This window comes from Lithobates pipiens, unplaced genomic scaffold, assembly GCF_037356315.1.
Source record: "Lithobates pipiens isolate NorthernLeopardFrog02 unplaced genomic scaffold, aLitPip1_a1.2 Scaffold_22, whole genome shotgun sequence".
In the NCBI taxonomy this organism is placed as follows: domain Eukaryota; kingdom Metazoa; phylum Chordata; class Amphibia; order Anura; family Ranidae; genus Lithobates; species Lithobates pipiens.
Window position 1 is genome coordinate 11,973,522 of NW_027507784.1, and position 20,538 is coordinate 11,994,059.

Sequence of the window (20,538 nt, forward strand, 5' to 3'; positions counted from 1 at the left end):
CTTTCAACATTCCGGCCTTGCCAATGCATCCCTTTTCAATCCCCCAGGGACACTGGCTCCTAGTATCAAAGTCTTTAGGGATCTAGTACTTAAGGATTTGGATGGGATGAAAGTAAAGAAATGCAAACTTCGGGGTGATCTGCAGAAGGGTTTGGATTCCCTCTGCAACAATAAGTCCCTTGTCATCAGACCTGCAGATAAAGGGGGCGGCATTGCCATCCTGGACAGGTGCGACTATCTCAAAGAGTTGCATCGCATTACTGATGACAGGGAGACTTATTCCCTGCTCAGCAGGGATCCAGTGATTAAATACAAAAAGGAATTAACAGGGATTGTAGATGAGGGCTTCCGTAGAGGGATTCTTACGGACAAGGAAAAATCTTTCCTTATACCTATGGCCCCTAGAACCCCAGTTATCTATTATCTCCTGAAGCTACATAAGAGTACTACCTGCCCCCCTGGTCGCCCTATTGTTAGCGGTATAGACTCGGTGACGTCCAGGGTGGGCAGGTATATAGACTTTTTTCTTCAGCCACTTGTGAAGAAAATCCCATCATACGTGAGGGATACCAAGCAAATCCTTAATATGTTAAACTCCTACAAACCAACCCCAGGCTTATGGCTCGTGACAGCCGACGTCACATCACTTTACACCATTATTCCCCATGAATTGGGTTTTGAAGCCGTCAGGGTTTATTTGGAGCGAGACTCTGGTTTAACACAGATCCAGATTGATTTCATTTTGGCCCTTTTAGATTTTGCAGCCAAGCACAATTATTTCTGGTTCGACAACCAGTTTTATCGTCAAGACAAAGGGGTTGCCATGGGGGCCAAATATGCCCCCAGTTTGGCTAACTTATTTATGGCCAAATGGGAGGAGGATGTCATCGATTCTCCCAGACGACCAGAGATAGTGCTGTGGGCACGATATATTGATGACGTCCTCCTCCTGTGGGATGGTGACGAACACGAACTCCATGCCTTTATGGAAGGGCTAAATAACAACTCGAGAGGCATCAAATTTAGCTATGAAGCCAGCCAGGAAGGTGTGAACTTTCTAGATTTAAACATCAAGGTTAATAGTGAGAGTTTTGTTACCTCCACCTTCTTCAAATCCACAGATAGGAATTCTTATATTCCTATGGGCAGCTGTCACTTGGACTCCTGGTTAAGGTCGGTCCCCTTGGGACAGTACCTACGCATAAGGAGAAACTGTTCTGATACCAATAAGTTTGATGAGCAAGCCAAGTTACTATCTCAGCGGTTTTCGGAGAAAGGCTACGCGGCAGACCTGTTGACCGAGGCTTATACAAAAGCACGGGAGAGAGACAGATCTACCTTGCTGGCAGATAGGGAGAGTGAGGCCGATGCCAATCAGTCTTTATTACCCTTCGTTACTACCTTCTCGATGCAACATCAGAAGGTTAAACAGCTGATCCGTAGACACTGGCATATTTTGACCAATGACCAAACTCTTGGAACTATCCTACCGGAAGTCCCTAGAGTAATTTTTAAAGGAGTCTCTTCACTAGGCAATATGATTGCTCCTAGTGTACAGAACCCCCCTGTGAAGGACAGATGCTTCTTTCAGAACCTTAAAGGGTTCTATAGGTGTAGGAATTGTCAGGTGTGCTCCTACAATAAGAACAAAAATTCTAAAATCCTTGAATTCGTCTCCACCAGCACCCAGAGAAGGTATACAGTGGAGCCGTTCATCACATGCTCGTCAGAAGCAGTGGTTTATCTCATCCAATGTCCTTGTGGGCTTCAGTACGTGGGGAGAACTAAGAGAGCCCTCAAGGTCAGATTGAATGAGCATATCGCCAACATTAAACGGGGTTTTGACAAACATCCCCTTTCTAGACATTATGACGAGAAACATGGAAGGGATCCGTCTAACACTTTGTACATGGGGATTGATAAGTACAAACCCCACTGGAGGGGGGGAGCTCTGGTCAGAGAGATCTCACGGCTGGAGATGTCGTGGATCCATAGACTAAAAACTTACACCCCTTACGGTATGAACACAGATACAGACGTTAATGCGTTTATTAATAATGCTTAACGTGTTGTTCCTGCCAGTGTTCTAGGCACAGACGTAAAGCATTTATGACTTTTTCCATCAGACATTGTGGGATCTGGATATTTGTGGATTTTTCTACCTCAATGTAGCGTTTGATGGTTTTTCTTGTAAGCTCCCATTCTTTCCATTTTGAGAGAGAAATATCTTTTTTCTCATCTTTTTTCTCATAATGTATTGAGTTCTACATAATACAGTTGTGTATGCCCCTTTCACTTTTTGCTGTGGGTGAACTTTGTAGCTTAGTTAATACCGCTATCTTAATATTATGAAGTGTTTAACCACATATTGAGTTAGCCATGTATTACAAAGTGCCTTGTATGTTTTATCCATTTTTGATTATTAAGTGTTAGTTAATAATTTTTAATTTTGTGGTTGGACTAGTCCCCTCCTCCCTTTTTAATTTAATTTTATTTGAGGTATATATATATATATAATTCTTTATTCTTCCTCCTTCGTGATATGGAGGAAGATTTATTTGCTATGGAGGTCTGGAGCCACGACTACACTGTATTGAAAGCGAGACATGGCACCAGATGAAACGCACACACTTCCCTGCAGGGGGTGATGTGCGCCGCCCATCCGCCCGCTACGTACGGTGTGTTGTCATCCGCTAGTTACGTACATTGTATTGAAAGTGAGACTTGGCATCAGATGGAGCGCACATATTTCCTTGTAGTGGGTGATGTGCGCCGTCCATCTGCTCGCTACGTATGACGTGTTGTCATCCGCTCGTGACGTACGATGTGGCGTCATCCGCTCGTTACGTACGGCGTGTTGTCACGCCGTTGTAAGGAGCGTCATTTTACAGTCGTAAACAGGGAGGGGCGGGTGATTGCATGGATCATTTCCGCCGCCTTGGCTCTCTGACCTTGCACCCTATTGGATATGAGAGTGAGGCCTGGTTCTTTGATCCCGGAAGTGAAATAGGCTCGCACTCTATTGGATATGAGAGTGAGGCCTGGTCCTTTGATCCCGGAAGTGAAACAGGCTCTCACTCTATTGGATATGAGAGTGAGGCCTGGTCCTTTGATCCCGGAAGTGAAACAGGCTCTCACACTATTGGATATGAGAGTGAGGCCTGGTCCTTTGATCCCGGAAGTGAAACAGGCTCTCACTCTATTGGATATGAGAGTGAGGCCTGGTCCTTTGATCCCGGAAGTGAAACAGGCTATCACTCTATTGGATATGAGAGTGAGGCCTGGTCCTTTGATCCCGGAAGTGAAACAGGCTCTCACACAATGGAGGAGGTGGCTTGTTCCAACATTCACTAGATAATGGAGGCAATATGGCGTGTCACCCATACCCCAGACGACGTGAATTTTTCACGAAACGCGTTGGGTGGCGTGACACGCTGACTTGCCTCATGTGAACTGGTACCAGAAGGGATATCGATTGGTGTTCGCGATCGGCCGACGCTTGCCCAGTTTGATGATATGCCCGATGTTCTTTTATGTTTGTAAGTGCATCTCTTGTTTTATATTTTTGTTTTAATAAATGATTTTACACTATTTGGAGCATTTTTTCCTCCCTATGGTGAACCTTCCTTGATCCTACAATGCTACACATCTGAGTCCCGCTTCAAACAGCGTTTTCCCCTGCTGGATGGTTTATGACTGGCGTATCTCCTAACCTGTCCTACGTAAAAGTGTTCCATTTGGAGGGCTCAAGTTTGATCCATCTTCAGACCCATTTTGTGATTAAGCGCTCCCTACCGGGACGTCTGGTAAGGGGCTATTATTACTTGTCTGGTGGAGGTGCACCTGGTTTTACTTCACGTTGATTGAAAAGTTTTACGATTGAATAGATCCCTTCTACACAGGGTGTTTCTCCAGTTGGACTTTTAATGGACTTTATGTTATCACATACATTTTCAGTACTGTTTGATTCTACTTTATATGTTTCTTGTTTTTGAATCGCTGACTTAGAATTGTACATTTTTTCCTTTTGGTTCATAACCTATGAGGGGCAATATATATGTTTACTGTATTTAGTTATAAGTAATGCCTTATGGTTTATTTAGTCATTAGTTTGGTGTGTTAGAATAATAGATCACAAGATACACTTCTTTAAGGTAGAGTGGTTTACATCCTAATAGAAGTATTAGGGATTGCGCAGTTCTCTTCTTTTTCTTTGTTTTTATATGTATATTTCACTTTGGGTATATATTAGAATTGCTGCATCACACATTTTCGTTAAGTATACACTGTAGCGCAGATTTCCTCTTCCTTTTTTCTCCACTTATTGAAGTTTGTATAAATAATTGTATTTAGAATGTGCACCTCCTATTTGGAAAAGCAATAGCCCCTTATACTTAACCAGACCTTATACCTGTTAGGCGTGTGGATGTCTGCAGCACTTTCTTTATATCTTCTTGTTTCTCGTTTTCGATTGTGCTTTGGACACTAAGAAGGGAAGAGAAGAAAACGAGAACAAAAAAAAAAATAATAATATATATGTATATCAGTGCAGGTATTATATTTTTTGTATTAGCTGGGCACTGTGCAGGGGGTGCACTGTGAGTGTGCTCTCAAGCACATATACCTTGGCCATCCATGAGCACATATGTGAGGGGTGCGGGCATTAAAACCCAACCCTCTTTACTGCCACACATATGTGATATGTAGGAGGCAAGAGATTATTGATAATTTGGCAAATACAATTGACAATAGCAAGAGAAACAGGGGGGAAATGATTGAGAATTTTTTAGAAATGTGCAGTTATGTGCAATACTATTAAGCAGTATGGCTAACACTGCTAGCAAACACTGCGCTGGACCTCCTAGGGGTGATAATGATGGGCTTCAGCAGTTGTTGGGATTGGTTAGCACAAAGAATTGGCAACACTGAAAGTTTTAATTACTCTAACATTTTTATTAAAAATTGATAGATTTCAGCAAAATGTTGCAATTTTGGTTGAATGTATTAGAGTAGCCGAGAAAAGCAAAGCGAAGATTTTTTTGGGGGGGGATTTTTAACAATGCTCCTTCAATGCTTCCTGTGGTCTACTTCATTAAATGACCTTTTTTATGATATAAAGAAAACACAAAAACACAAAAACAAAGAACATGAAATGAAATAAGTAAAACCAAAAAAGACATGCAACCCCTCAAAATAAAGACTTTTTTTTTTTACAGGAAATCTGCACCTAAACAACCGAATGACTGTGCAGTCAATAATTTTGCTGCAAAATAAGATTTGCTGACATCACCCATCTATACTCTAGCATACAGAGACAGCAGGGTAAACAAGTGGCCACTGCCCCCACCTATAGGTGGCCTTTGCAGCAAGGCGCCCTGGAAGGGGCGACGCATGCAAATCAAAACCAAAGAAATTTCCAAGCTCCAAAAACAAAGGCTTAATCTGCACACATTTACTCAGTGGCAGCTATTGCTCAAAATTTTTGGGGGGGCGCAAATAAATAAATAAAAAAAAAACAAAAAAAAAACATCAATTGCAGCCTCACTGTGCCATCAAATACCGCGACTGTGCCATCAAAAGCAGCCACTGTGCCATTAAACGCAGCCACTGTGCCTGTGCCCATCAAACGGTACTATTGTGCCATCGAATGCAGCCACTGTGCCATCAAATGCAGCCACTGTGCCCATCAAATACCTCCACTGTGCCATCAAACGCAGCCACTGTGCCGCTCAGTTGCAGCCACTGTAACCATCAAACGGTGCCACTGTGCCATCAAACATTGCCACCGTGCCATCCAATGTTGCCACTGTGCCATCAAATGCTCCCAGTGCTGCCACTGTGCCATAAAATGCTCCCACTGTGCCATCCAATGCTGTCACTGTGCCATCAAACGCTCCCAGTAATGCCACTTTGCCATCAAATGAGTGCCATCAAATGCTGTCACTGTCCCATCCAATGCTGCCACTGTGCCATCCAATGCTGCCAATGAGATCCCCCTTCGCCCCTACTGGGCACTTACCCTGTCTCGGTCCGATAGGACACATTCCGTCGGAATCTCCGACCGTGTGTACAAGGGCTATGTCTTATAAATATCAATGGCAGCTCCTCCTAACCTCCTGCCCACTAGCTCTAGAACATTCTCCAATGTTTCATAAATGGGGAAGAACCAGGGGAGCTGTCAGGATAAGTCATCCAGCCTAACTCACTGAACTCTGACCCAGATTCAACAGCTCAGGCTTAGCCCTGAGCTAACTAAAATTACCTACAATAAATTTACCTACAATAACCAACCCTACACTACTCCTAGCACACACTAGAGAGTGCTACACATTTTAGAGTGGGTTGCCTCGAGATTATGCTTCGAATCGAAAAAAATTGAAACACTGCTCTAGAGAATATGTTGGAGCAGCATACAGTATAATCAGTGCAAAAAAAAAATGTAATATTTAATATGTAATATATATAATATATGTAATATGTAATATGTAATATGTAAAAATATGTAATGCAGAGCTTTAAGGTAATAGATAACGATATAGAGTCCTTCAAAGTCCAAACGATGATAATCAGGAGCCAAAAAGGCACCTCAGATATGCATACAATAATGAAAACGGCGATGTAAAAGATTTCTTCACCTACACTGGAGCGATCAAATCAGAGGATCCGAGGATCCATAACTTTTTGGAGGCTGTCTGGAGATGTGCCCATGTTTGCTGCTTAATAGAGTGCTGTTCACTACTTATTATTAGGTGGTCCACAACTGACGGTAAGAGGCTCTGTGTGCTGTGGTCTAGGTGGAGGAATCTTTCACGTCACCGATGTGCAATATTGTATGCACATCTGAGGTGCCTTTTTGGATCCTGATTACCATAATTTAGACTTTGAAGGACTCTATATCTTTATTAATCTATTACCTTAAAGTGCTGTGTTACATATCTTTATTAATATAACTCTCTTACCTGTGTACAAATACCGGAAATATGAAGTCAGATGTTGTCATTGTTTTTTCTGCACTAGTTATCCGATCAACAAGCTCAAAGTTTTTGGGCCATTCAACTTTACCCAGAGGTATCAGATTACCTGAAAAAAAGTATGAGAGTCTGAGAGATGATAGATAGATAGAGATAGATAGATAGATAGATAGATAGATAGATAGATAGATAGATAGATAGATAGATAGATAGATAGATAGATAGATAGATAGATAGATAGATAGATAGATATGTAGCACCGGTGTTGTTACCAAGTTATAATGCTAAATAATGTGATGTTGTTTAAATAAGAGTTTGGCTCCCTCTAGCGTCCTTTCTTTTAAATGATATTAAGGCTTTTCTTGGTTTCTGTAAAGCAGCGTTGCAATGAACTGTGGGATTTGTAGTTCAACATTCAAGTGACTCATGTGTTTGGCTCAGTCAAGGAACTACCTACCCACAATGCCCAGTTCACTTACCCACAAGGCCAAGCCACAGAACAGCCTTCTGGGTAAGCAAATAAAAGGGACAGGCGTGGCACGTTTCTCTCTCTCCGGACGCCATTCAAAAAACAACAGAGGGGCTGTGTGTGGGCCCAGGGCTGGGAGCGCCTGGAGCCTACAGAGGAGAGCAGATTGCCCGCCCCAGAGGGATCCTTGTGAACTGCCCTGCTGATTGAGCAGGAGAATCGGTCTGCGTTTCAGAAAATCCGATCATGTGTGGGCTCCATCAGACTTTTTCCATCAGAATTTCCGACACACAAATTTTGAGAGCAGTATCTAAAATTCTCTGACAACAAAATACGATCATTTTAAATCGTGTGTAGACAATTCCGACGGACAAAGTGCCACGCATGCTCAGAATAAATTATGAGACAAAAGCTATTTGCCCGTTTATAGTCCCGTCGTACGTGTTTTACGTCACCGCGTTCTGAACGTTCGGATTCGATTCGAACTTTGTGCGACCGTGTATGCAAGACAAGTTTGGGCCAAAATCTGAAAAATTCTGACGGATTTTGTTGTCGGAATGTCCGACCGTGTGTACAGGGCATGAGGAGTTCCGGAGCACAGTCAGCTGGACCAATGTGCAGATGGACCAGAGGAACCAGGATTTCCAAAGTTTTCCTGCATTACAGGCACTGGCCATCTGAAGGAGCAGTGCGGTGTGATGGCGCCAGTTTAGATCTGGACTGAGATATCAAGAGCAGAGTCTAACAAGCATTTGGGCCTGATGTGGTGAGCGGGCACTTGCTCAGATTGGTGTAATGCACTGTTGCTGTTTGAATTAGTTCCAGACTGTTGGTGGGATCTGTAGTCCTACCCCACTTTTAAGTACACAATGGGGGTTTATTTACTAAAGCTGGAAAGTGCTAAATCAGGCTCACTTCTACATACAAACCAATGAGCTTCCAACCCCAGCTTGTTCAATTAAGCTTTGGTAATAAAACCTGGAAGCTCATTGGTTTCTATGCAGTAGTGAGCCTGATTTTGTACTTTCCAGCTTTAGTAAATAAACCCCTATTGCGTACTTAAAGTGGGGTATGCCTGTATAGTGGATCTTCAGGGTTTGCTTTCCCTGTACTGCAAAGTAAATGCTGAGTTGCATCTCTCATTAAGGAAGACATTCTACAGGTGTCTTACGTGTGCACGCACTCGGTTGCTAGCATGTCACTTCTATTATAATACCATGAGCTAGCTCAAGAGGAAGAAGACAAGAGACTTTGTCATTTGCTATAAAACAGCACAACTTCGGTTTGCAGAGTGAACAGTGTATTGCAACCTAGGGGGAGCCCTTGAGTATATGATACAAAGTTATATTGTATTGTGCTATTGTATGTTCATAGCATTGTGAGGCAGAATTGGTATGTGTGTGTGTGTGTGCTCAGAGGATACAGTGGGAAGGTGCCCAATATAGCTGCTGATTGGTATTGGGTACCTGTCCCACTGTGCACCTGTTTGCATACGCTATCTATGGTGATCCTTGAATACAGGCTCACATTTACATTGACTGCTATATTGCCATTTAATGACTGAGTTATCACAGTGTTAATTGTGTTAAACTTTTACCTCAGTAAACTTTCAGGTGGTTAATTGGTAACCTGTGTGAGATTCTATCTATTACTACAGCTGGTGAAGTGACGAGTACCAAGGTGAGAGTAAATATACAGTACAGTGTGTTATTACTGTGTTTCTCTTTACTGCTGGGTCTTAGCCCTTGTACACACGGTCGGACATTCCGATGGACAATGTCCGATAGGACCGTGTTGTCCGATAATCCGACAGTGTGTGGACCAAGTTTTCCAGCTGGGCTATAAAATTTTCCGACAACATGATCCGATCATGTGTAGGGAATTCCGATCGGACAAAGTGCCACGCATGCTCAGATCAAATTCCTACACCAAAGCTATTGGCTACTAGCCTGAACGTAGTCCCGTCCTAACGAAATAACGTCATCACGTTACGAACGATCGGATTTTCTGACAACTTTGTCTGATCGTGTGTATGCAACAGTTTCGGACAAAATCCGTCGGACAAAATCCGACGGATTTGGTTGTCGGAATGTCCGACCCTGTGTACAAGGGCTTACACTCAGACTCCATTCACACAGGGGAAACGCGACTTCCACCAAGACTTTGGGAGGTAACTTGGACACGACTTGAGTGTGAATCACAGCGCGACTTGGGGCAACTTACAAGGCAACTTGAAGTTGCCTCCAGGACAGGGGACTTTGCCAGTGGCCAATCACATAATAATCAGCTCTGTGGGGGGGAGGGGTTTACCTAGAAAACTTTTTTTACTTCCTGGAAAGTTGCTTCAGTTAAGACAGGAGATCCGACTTGGAGGCAACTTCCATTGACATCAATGGGTACAAGTCGCCTAGAAGTCGGATTGAAGTCGTACAGGAACCTTTTCTGAAGTCAGAGTGACTTCAGTAGTGTACATTAAGATGTCTCCATTCACTTACATTGATTTCATCATGTTGCGCAACTTGAGACAACTTGGGAGGACTTCAAGTCGGATCCAAAGTTGCCCCTGTGTGAATGGACTCTCATATTACCATGCAGGTGTGCCAAAGGGGTTGTTCTTGGGGTTGATAGGCAGAGTACAGGATTATACATTCATCAGCAGCTCCTTCGGGGGTAAGTGCTACAGATAGATAGATAGATAGATAGATAGATAGATAGATAGATAGATAGATAGATATAGATAGATACATTGATAGATATAAATAGATCTGTTAACACAACATTTATTTAGATTTTGGGGGGGTTCATCAAATGCTGTTTGAAATTTTCAAAACCAAAACTTAGCTGCGAACCCCATTAAGGTCTGCAGGGAAGGGAGGGTGAATCTTGATTATAAATCTGGGACTTTTCTAAAGATAATAGGCAAACTATTGTCTATAATGGAATGGGGAGCTAGGCGCTGCCATAAGGGACGTTCAACAAAGCAAGGCTGAGGCTGCCGGAAAGATAATAGCAATGCACAGCTCTACTCTGTCTCTTCTCGATCCTTCTCTATAATCTTAACATACTGTATCTATATTACCTTTCAGTGAAATTGTTTAAGGGCTTAACTTCTGAGTTGTTACATATCCAGCCGTGTACATTTCTCCTTTTTGTTCTCAAAAGTGACTTAGCGTTTAAGAGAGCCAAGCAAGGGAGTGTGGAGGTGATTAATGTAATGGAATTGCCCCATCTGGTTATGGCAGCATGTCCTCCCTACTGGTGAATCCATTGTGTACAATGCTCTTATATCAGGTTACACCCCCCGGTTCGGTTCGCACCAGAACTTTCGAACGGACCCCAAATTCGTACGAACGTTAGAACCCCATTGAAGTCTATGGGACTCGAACGTTCGAAATTAAAAGTGCTAATTTTAATGGCTAATATGCAAGATACTGTCCTAAAAAGGGTTTGGGGACCTGGCTCCTGCCCCAGGGGACATGGGTCAATGCCTAAAATGTTTTTAAAAATGGCCGTTTTGGCGGGAGCACTGATTTTAATGACGATTAAAGTGAAAAAAAAGTGAAATATTACTTTAAATATGGTGCCTGGGGGGTGTCTGTAGTATGCCTGTGAAGTGCCACGTGTTTCCCGTGTTTAGAACAGTCCCTGCACAAAATGACATTAAACGGAAATAACACAATTTAAAGCTGCTTGCGGTTTTAATGTTATATCTGGTTCCTGCAATATGGTTGAAAATCATTGAGAAAAATGGCATGGGTAGCCCTTCCTGCCCATTACCAGCCTATTTGGGTCTTGTACGCATATTAAGGGGAACCCTGTACCCATATTAAAAAAAGGAAATGCGTGTGGCCCCCAGGCCCTATATACTCAGAACAGCAGTATACAGGCAGTGCAAACAAGACAGGGACTGTGTAGGTTTGTTGTGTTAAGTTGAATCTGTTTGTAATTTTCAACTGGTACATTTTTAAAGTGTAGCTCCAGTCAAAAAAACTATTTTTAAGCTTTTTGGAAAACATAGGGAAGGGTTATCACCCCTGTATAATTTGTTTTGTCGTCCATCTTTTTTCATCTCACTTGCTGTTGTCTCCTTCCGTTTGCAAGTAGGAGATGTTTTAAAGTAGGGGCCTGCCCTATATGCTCTGCAGAAATGGCGGAATGAGGTGTTGGTTTTGCTACAACATTGTAAGCCCTCAAAGTGACTCTTGGTGGGCGCTGGAGCACCCTGCTGTGAACGATTATATCAAGAATTGTAATTACATGTCCCTGTTAAACAGGGGCAGAAAAATTGGGACTTAGGCACTGGTGCTGTTGCCACCACACTGCAACCTCTCCCAGATACTCTAGTTTTATTGCAGGAATTAGCCCTGCTGCAAAGCATTGCATCAAAAACTGTAATTAAACGCCCCTGTTAAACAGGGGCAGCAAAAATTGGGCCTTAGGCACTGGTGCTGGTGCCACCACACTGCAACCTCTCCCATATACTCTAGTTTTATTGCAGGAATTAGCCCTGCTGCAAAGCATTGCATCAAAAATTGCAATTAAACGCCCCTGTTAAACAGGGGCAGAAAAATTGGGCCTTAGGCACTGGTGCTGATGCCACCACACTGCAACCTCTTCCATATACTCTAGTTTTATTGCAGGAATTAGCCCTGCTGCAAAGCATTGCATCAAAAATTGTAATTAAATGCCCCTGTTAAACAGGGGCAGAAAAATTGGGCCTTAGGCACTGGTGCTGGTGCCACCACACTGCAACCTCTCCCATATACTCTAGTTTTATTGCAGGAATTAGCCCTGCTGCAAAGCATTGCATCAAAAATTGGACTTAAACGCCCCTGTTAAACAGGGGCAGAAAAATTGGGCCTTAGGCATCACCCAGAACAAGAAATGTTCTTCCAACATATCAGCGGAGGAGGAAGAGGATAGACAATCAACATAACAGGACAGTCACTCAGCATCAGCATAGGCAGTCTTGAAGGGATGTGATATTTCCCAAAAAATTATTCTGTTACATCAGCTTCAGGTGCTTGGTAAATGTGGGTGATCCAAGACTGATTCATCTTGATGAAGGTCAGTCGATCAACTGATTCGGTGGACAGGCGCACCCTCTGATCGGTAACAAAGCCACCAGCAGCACTGAAGGTGCGTTCCGAAAGAACGCTGGATGCAGGACAGGCCAGTAGCTCAATTGCATACTGTGCAAGCTCTGGCCAGTGATCCATCCTCAAGACCCAGTAAGCCAGAGGATTTTTGGTGGGAAAGGTGTCCAAGTCTGACCTTGCCCCTAGGTATTCCTGCACCATGTAAATCAGACGCTGGCGATGGTTGCTGGAACCGATCATACCTTGGGGCTGCGGACTAAAAAATTGTCTGAAAGCATCAGTCAGACGGCCACCTTCTCCACCGCTCCTTCTGACCGATGCCTCAGCAACACGTTGTCCAGGACCAAGAGTTTGTAACCTCCCAGTCTCTGGGAACGCGTTGCACAGACCTTTCTGCAAGGCCTCCCGGAGATGTCTCATCCTCTGCTCCCTCTACGATGGCAAGATAAGGTCGGCAACCTTACCCTTGTACCGTGGATCAAGGAGAGTGGCCAGCCAGTAATGGTCCCTCTCCTTGATCCGAAGAATACGAGGATCCTTCCGCAGGCTTTGCAGGATCAGGGAGGCCATGCAGCATAGGTTAGCTGAGGCATTCGGTCCGGAGTCCTCTGGGTCACTAAGGACAACATGATCCGCAGCTACCTCCTCCCAGCCACGTACAAGTCCACGTGTTTCTTGGGACTGTAAATCATCCCTACAAGACTGCTGCTGCTGCTGCTGCTGATGCTGAGTGCCAGCCTCCACCACCATGCTGACACAATCATCCTCCTCCTCCTCTTCCTCCTCCTCATCCTCTTCCTGTGTGAAGGGTGGCACAGCAGGAACACTGTCTGGATAAAGGGGGCCTTGAGAGGCAAGGAAGTTCTCCTCTTCCTGCCTCTGTTCTGCCTCAAGTGCCCTGTCCATTATTCCACGCAGCGTATGCTCCAAGAGGTGGACAAGAGGTACAGTGTCACTGATGCATGCACTGTCACTGCTCACCATCCTTGTGGCCTCCTCAAACAGTGACAGGACAGTGCATGCATCCCTGATCATGCCCCACTGGCGTGGTGAGAAAAAACCGAGCTTCCTTGACCCTGTCCTGGTGCCGTAGTCGCACAGGTACTCATTGATGGCCCTCTGCTGCATGTGCAGCCGCTGCAGCATGGCCAACGTTGAGTTCCACCTGGTGGGCATGTCACATATAAGGCGGTTCTTGGGCAGGTTCAACTCCTTTTGGAGCTCAGCCAGCCGAGCACAGGCATTAAATGATCGGCGGAAATGCACACAGACTTTCCTGGCCTGCTTCAGGACATCCTGTAAGTCGGGGTACCTGCCCAAGAACCGCTGCACCACCAGGTTAAGGACGTGAGCTACACAGGGCACATGGGTCAGTTGTCCCTGTCGGAGGGCAGAGATGAGGTTGGTGCCATTGTCACAAACCACCATTCCTGGCTTAAGCTGGCGTGGCGTCAACCACCTCTCGGCCTGCCCCTGCAGAGCTGACAAAACATCCGCCCCAGTGTGGCTCCTGTCCCCCAAACAAACCAGCGCAAGCACGGCATGGCATCGTTTTGCCTGCATACTTGCGTAGCCCCTGGAACGCCTACGGAGCACCGCTGGTTCTGAGGACAGAGCTCTGGAAGAGGCCATGGAGGAAGAAGAAGAGGAGGGGGTGGAGGAGAGAGGTGTATCACAACCAATAGTAGCATTTTGGAGGCGTGGTGGCGGAACAACCTCCAACACTACTGCACCTTGTCCTGCATCCTTCCCAGCTGCCAGAAGAGTGACCCAATGGGCCGTGAAAGACAGGTAACGTCCCTGTCCATGCCTGCTGGACCATGAGTCAGTGGTAATATGCACCTTACCGCTGACCGCCCTGTCCAGCGAGGCAAGGACATTGCCTTCCACATGCCGGTAGAGAGCCGGAATCGCCTTCCGTGAGAAAAAGTGGCGTTTGGGGACCTGCCACTGAGGAACCGCACATTGTACAAACTCACGGAAGGGGGCCGAGTCTATCAACTGAAAAGGCAGCAGTTGAAGTGCTAGCAATTTAGCCAAGCTAGCATTCAACCGCTGGGCATGTGGATGGCTGGGAGTGAACTTCTTTCACCGGTCCAGCAGCTGGGGCAGGGACATTTGCCTGCTATAATCGGACATGGGTGTACTGCTAGCAGAGTGCCCGGAAGCACTTGGCTGTGACACACCTAATTCTACACCTTCATTCCTCTCAGAGCAGGTTTCAGAGAGGACTGAAGGTCTAGTGGGGTTGGAGATGCCAGCTGATGAGGAGCAAGGAGAGGTCCGCTTTGTTCTTTGGTGTGGGTCTTTGAGGTACGCTTGCCAACGAGCTGCATGGCAGGTCAACATATGTCTGGTCAAGCACGTGGTGCCCAAGCGGCTGATGTTTTGGCCACGCGAGATACGCTTGAGACATATGTTGCAAATAGCAGCGGTGCGATCTGATGCACTCGTCTCAAAAAAGGCCCACACCAAAGAACTTTTAGAATAACGCGCAGAGGCAGCGCCCTGCACAGGCAGAGCTCTGCGGTGTGATTCAGTCGGTGTGCTGCCCCTAAGCTGGCCCCCGGAGGGCATCCTGCCTCGTTGGACATGTGCCTCCTCCTCCTCTCTCCTACCAGGCACCCACGTGGAGTCAGTGCCCTCATCATCCCCTCCCTCTTCATCGCTGTAGCAAACCTGGCAGTATGTTGCAGCTTGTGGAACATGACTGCCAGATTGCTGTCCTTCTTGAGCATCCCCTCTCTCTGCGCTCACGCTACTGCCTTCCTCTAGCTGAGTGTCATCATCAGAGGCTACAAAACACTGGGCATCCTCCTGGAGCATGTATCCAATACTGTGCTCAAAGAGTTCAGGAGACTCCTCAGGAGGACGTGGTGGGTCTAGGGAAGGAGTCACTGATGATGACATTGAGAGGAGGGAAGATAATGCGTTGGCAGCTGCTTTGCTAGTACCCTGAGCCTGGGTGAGAGAGGATGAGGAGGATGGAGAGGGCTTGGTCATCCACTCTACCAAGTCGTTGGCATGTTGCGGTTCAACATGTCCAGCTGCCGAAAAGAAGGACAAGCGTGTCCCATGGCCACGTGCTGATGACAATGCACCGCGTCCACGACCAGCACTGTTGCCTCTAGACACAGAGCCTGCTTGCCCTCTTTTATCGGCTCGCGCCTGTCTGCCTCTCCTTGCTGGCCTTCCAGACATGGTAATGGCCTGAAGGGAGTTGGGTAAAAAAGCAGTTGGGTAGTGTATATTGTGCTAGAGGCACACAACACCCACTAACTCCTGCAGATGCCTTTATTATAGAACACCAGAGATAAAGGGGTATATACAGATGTATACTGTGCTGTGCTGGAGGCACACACAACTTCCAATAACTCCTGCAGATGGCAAGTGGTCTCAAATAGAGAAGAGCTATGTAGGTGGATATAGCGGTATGTACTGGGTACAGAGCACGCAGACACCACGCACTATCTCCTAACACTACTGACTGCAAGCTCTATTATAAAAGATAGATCACTAGCTATATAGGTGAGGTGAATATAGCGGTGTATACTGCGGTCAGGGCAAGCAGACAACAACCACTACAGAAGAGCAAGATCGAAAATCGTCCGATAACGATCGGTGTGTACTGTGTTGAAGGTACACAGAACACCCACTAACTGCTTCAGACGCCAACACACTACACTAGGCCGCCGCGCTGGCGGCCTTATATAGTGTGGGGCGTGTACTACACAGCCTGAGCTATGATTGGCCACAGGCATCCTGCCTCTGGCCAATCATGGCTCTCCTCGCTGCTGGCGCTGTGATTGGCCAAGCATGCGGGGTCACAGTGCATGCTTGGCCAATCATGAGCCAGCAATGTACTGCGATGACGCAGTGCATTGTGGGCCGTGAGCGCCACACGAATTTGGCGCGAACGGCCCATAACGTTCGGAATTCGCCGAACGGGCGAACAGCCAATGTTCGAGTCGAACGTATGTTCGACTCGAACGCAAAGCTCATCCCTACTGGCAACCTGAGACATTACAGAACTCCTATTGAAAACTAACAGTGAATATTTGAACAGTATAACCATGATATGGAAACACCGACAATACCTATAACAAAGTCATTTGCTTGATTTACACTTAAAAAGTCAACACAGCATGAAATTATCAGCCCCTGATATTTACTGGCAGTTGTAAAAAAAAAAATCTATTTTTTTTTACAAACTGTCAGTAAATTTACTGGTGGTTGGCAACCCTGTTTGCATGATTCTGGCACTCACCAAGCTGAGCGAAGATCTCTCCGGTCTCGTAACCGTCCATTTTTCCCAATCCTCGATTATCCACCAGTGTGATGTTTTGTGTGAGCTTGTATGGGATTCGCTCAGTTGTACTGCCTCCATCTTCCTCTTTAGCTTTGGCCCAGTTATCATATTCCCCATCCTCCAGGACGTAGATACAAGTGTTAATGAAAGCGGATTTCCCATGACCTAAAAAGCCGAAGAGCTGGATGAGGATTCTGCTGAAGCCCTGATTGCCCTTATTACATTTGTCCAAGCTAAAACTGGTAATAGAACTTCTGAGCTTCTCTATGTCCATATCGGATGGTACGTTCTCTCTACAAATGAATTTCTTGCACTACGTGCTGCTGTTATAGAGTCCAGGTCCTGATGAGTTTACTGCCCATGAGATCAACATTTTACACTTGTTTACAGCAGTTAAGTACATACAGCAATATCCACACCTTATTTCCTTATTGCCTAGTTAAAGTTAAAACTTTCAAATGCTATGATCAGTTCCATGTTATACACTTTTATATAAATGCAGGGATTTTTTTCAGCAGGAACTAGGGGGAACTCAGTTCCACCACCTCTGGCTCAAGTCTTCTGCTCCCTGCTCACCACTATCACTCGGTAACACTGAAGTGCAGCTTCTGCATTTACAAGTGATAGCTTATCTCCCAGTAGCTCCCACAGGTCAGATCCTGAGTGCCAGACAGGGACAAGGGAGATACAGAACAGGTGCTCAGGGTTCAGTGCAGTCATGGGCAGGAAAGGGTGCGTGGTAGGCGGCACCCTCTGCGGTCTCCATTTTTTCCCTGGTGACCAGTTGTTGATGCTCCTACTGCATAATCTCCCTTGCAACTGATTGTAGTATAGTATAGTCTGCTGGGAGGTACTACAGCCAGATAGGTGCTTCAGCTTAATATTGTAACAAAGGTAAGACATATGACAGATGGTGGAGATTTTAAGGAGGGGGGAGATATATGACAGATGGTGAAGATCTTAAGGAGGGGGGAGAAAATGAGGGCAGTGGAGGGAAGGGGTTGTATGCAGAGGGAAGAGCTATTATTCGATGCCATTTGGCAGGTATGTGAGTGTGGCGGGCATGGTTGAGTTCCTGCACCTATTCTCTGAGATAAAAAAAGCCCTGTATAAATGATTTGTTATTCATAAGAACTGGCTTCTAAAATATTCTGACACTTATGTAGCACCCTCCTAGGTAGGTGCTAGGATAGTTCGATAAGTGTTAGTTGATAGATACATTTACTGAAGTCAGTGTGGTCGTGAGTTGGTAAGGTAAAAGCACGGTTTGGCTCACTCTAGTTGGTGAGCTATGATTGTTTAGCTAGGTCTGCTCTGTGTGCTCTTCTGCTGCCAGTGTGCTTGATATCCCCCTCTGTGTCCAGGTAACTAACAACATTTCTGGATGATAGGTGTGGAGCTATGCAGATGGCAGCATGAATACAGATGCAGCCCTGGCCTATCCCAGAGAGGTAGGCTCTAAAGGCATGCTAGGAGACTGCATATATTTCTGGGAGCAAACAGAGCTCTGGGTCTTCTCGCAGAGTGGATCAGTTCAGCCTGATCCCTCTCCAGAGAGCCCGGAGCAAAAAGTAAAGAAAATACTAAGCGCAGGGCGGGCATGATGGAGTTAAAGTGGTTGTAAACCTTTACAAACCCCTTTGACCTACAGGTAAGCCTAGATTAAGGCTTACCTGTAGGTCCAAGAAATATCTCCTAAACCTACACGGTTTAGGAGATATTTGCCCGAAGACAGGCGATGCTGTGTACGGCGCATGCGCCGTAGACAGCGGCGCGCAGGCGCACTGAGCTTGGCATTTCCAATAATGGAGCTGCCGCGCGTGTCGGCTCCCGTAAGCATGCGCGGGAGTGACGTCATCACGGCTCCGCCGAATGACAGCGGCGGAGCTGCGAGACCCCACTGAGAAGATGGATGCGCCGGACTACAGGGGACAGCGGTGACTTCGCTGGCTCCTGTGTCAGGTAAGTGACACATAATGGACTACTATGCGATGCGATGCGATGCGATGCGATGCATAGTAGTCCATTATGCTTTGCCTTTGCAGGGAATCAAAGAGGAAGTAAACCCATCAGGGTTTACTTTCTCTTTAACTAGGGGGTTAAGAGTCAGGCTTTGGTCACGAGGGGATGGGAACAGAGCTGAGAGGGCGGAGAATTAGGCAGTTAGAGGGGGGGAGTGGCTTCCTCCACAAGCTCAGTCTGGTCACGAGGAGCGAGCTTCCCACCCTACCTCCCTAATCTTTGCGGGGTTTGTTGTTGTTATTAACCACTTGGTTCCCACACTACGTCTATTGACGTCATGGGCTTTCAGTGGTTATATCTAAATGATGCCCCAGGCCACAGACATCATTCAGATATTGCCATTTTCAGCCGGCGATTCTCTACACCATAAGAACGATCATAGCGGCTGTTCCGCCGCTTCATCGTTCTTACGGGCGACGCCCCCCCCTCCCGCCGCCCTCCGGTGCTTCTACCGACTCACCGTTTCCCTCGGTGAGTCGGTCACAGGATCCGCCGGCCCCAGCAAGTAACCATAGAGATTTCCGGCGGACTAGATCGTCCCCGGAGTCTCTATGATCGTTCGGAGGCCGGGCGCGATGTTATGACGTCACGCCCGGCCTCGGTATTCAAATTAACGGCGTCGATCTGGCTAGGAAGCCAGGATCGTTTTTTTTTTTTGTTTTTTGTTTTTTTATTCTTCCCAGCCTAGAGGTGAGATATGGGGGTCTTATTGACCCCCCCATATCTCGCTGTAAATAGGTCTGATCGTGCCATATTCCTATTACAAGGGATGTTTACATTCCTTGTAATAGGAATAAAAGTCATCAATTTTTTATTTTTTATTTTTTTAAGTGTAAAACTAAAAAAATAAAAAAAAAATTAATAAAAAAATAAAAATAAAAAATTTAAAGCACCCCTGTCCCCGTGTGCTCACACACAGAAGCGAACGCATACGTAAGTCCCGCCCACATATGAAAACGGTGTTCAAACCACACATGTGAGGTATCGCCGCGAACGTTAGAGCGAGAGCAATAATTCTAGCCCTCTGTAACCCAAAATATGTAACCAGTAAAAAAATTGGAAGCGTCGCCTATGGGGATTTTTAAATACCAAAATTTAAAGGAGAAGGTGACCGAATTTACCAGGAGAGAAGACATATAAAGAAATCTATATACCTTTATGCGAATCCCTCCTTGCTATAGGTAAGGGGCCACTGCCCACTAAAGTGTGATCACAGCGGGATTAAAGCTGAGCTCCACCCTAAAGTGGACCTTCCGCTCATCAGTACCCTCCCCCCCTCCGGCGCCACAATTGGCACCTTTCAGGGGGGAGGGGGGTGCAGATACCTGTACAGTACAGGTATCTGCACCCACTTCCGGGATAGCTCTCTGCGGAAAGGGGCGTAGATTACGCCCCTTTCCGCAAGTGCCCCGCTGCCTGCTGGGAAACACACAGATCCCAGAGGCATCGGGGACCGTCCTTATTGCGCAGCGCGAGTCGCGCATGCGCAGTAGGGAGCCCGGGAAATGAAGCCGAAAGGCTCCATTTCCTGATTCCCATACCCAAGATGGCGGCGGCAGCACCCGAGAGAAGATCGAGAGATCAGCTTCGGGTGCCGACATCGCGGGCACGCTGGACAGGTAAGTGTCACTATTTTAAAAGTCAGCAGCTGCAGTATTTGTAGCTGCT

The 20,538-nt window shown here is 46.1% G+C and overlaps 1 protein-coding gene across 1 annotated transcript in view; it reads right to left on the minus strand.

Moving 5' to 3' along the window:
* The window catches only part of LOC144000376 (uncharacterized), a 38,591-nt gene extending 21,326 nt beyond the window's left edge, over window positions 1-17,265 (minus strand). Inside the window, exons 1-3 of the mRNA XM_077494178.1 lie at window positions 16,807-17,265; window positions 6,960-7,080; window positions 4,412-4,485 (exon numbers count right to left, since the gene is read on the minus strand). Coding sequence (XP_077350304.1) covers window positions 4,412-4,485; window positions 6,960-7,080; window positions 16,807-17,122 — 511 coding nt within the window. The 5' untranslated portion in view covers window positions 17,123-17,265. The remainder of the gene's footprint in view (window positions 1-4,411; window positions 4,486-6,959; window positions 7,081-16,806) is intronic.
* Window positions 17,266-20,538: the final 3,273 nt, after the last annotated feature.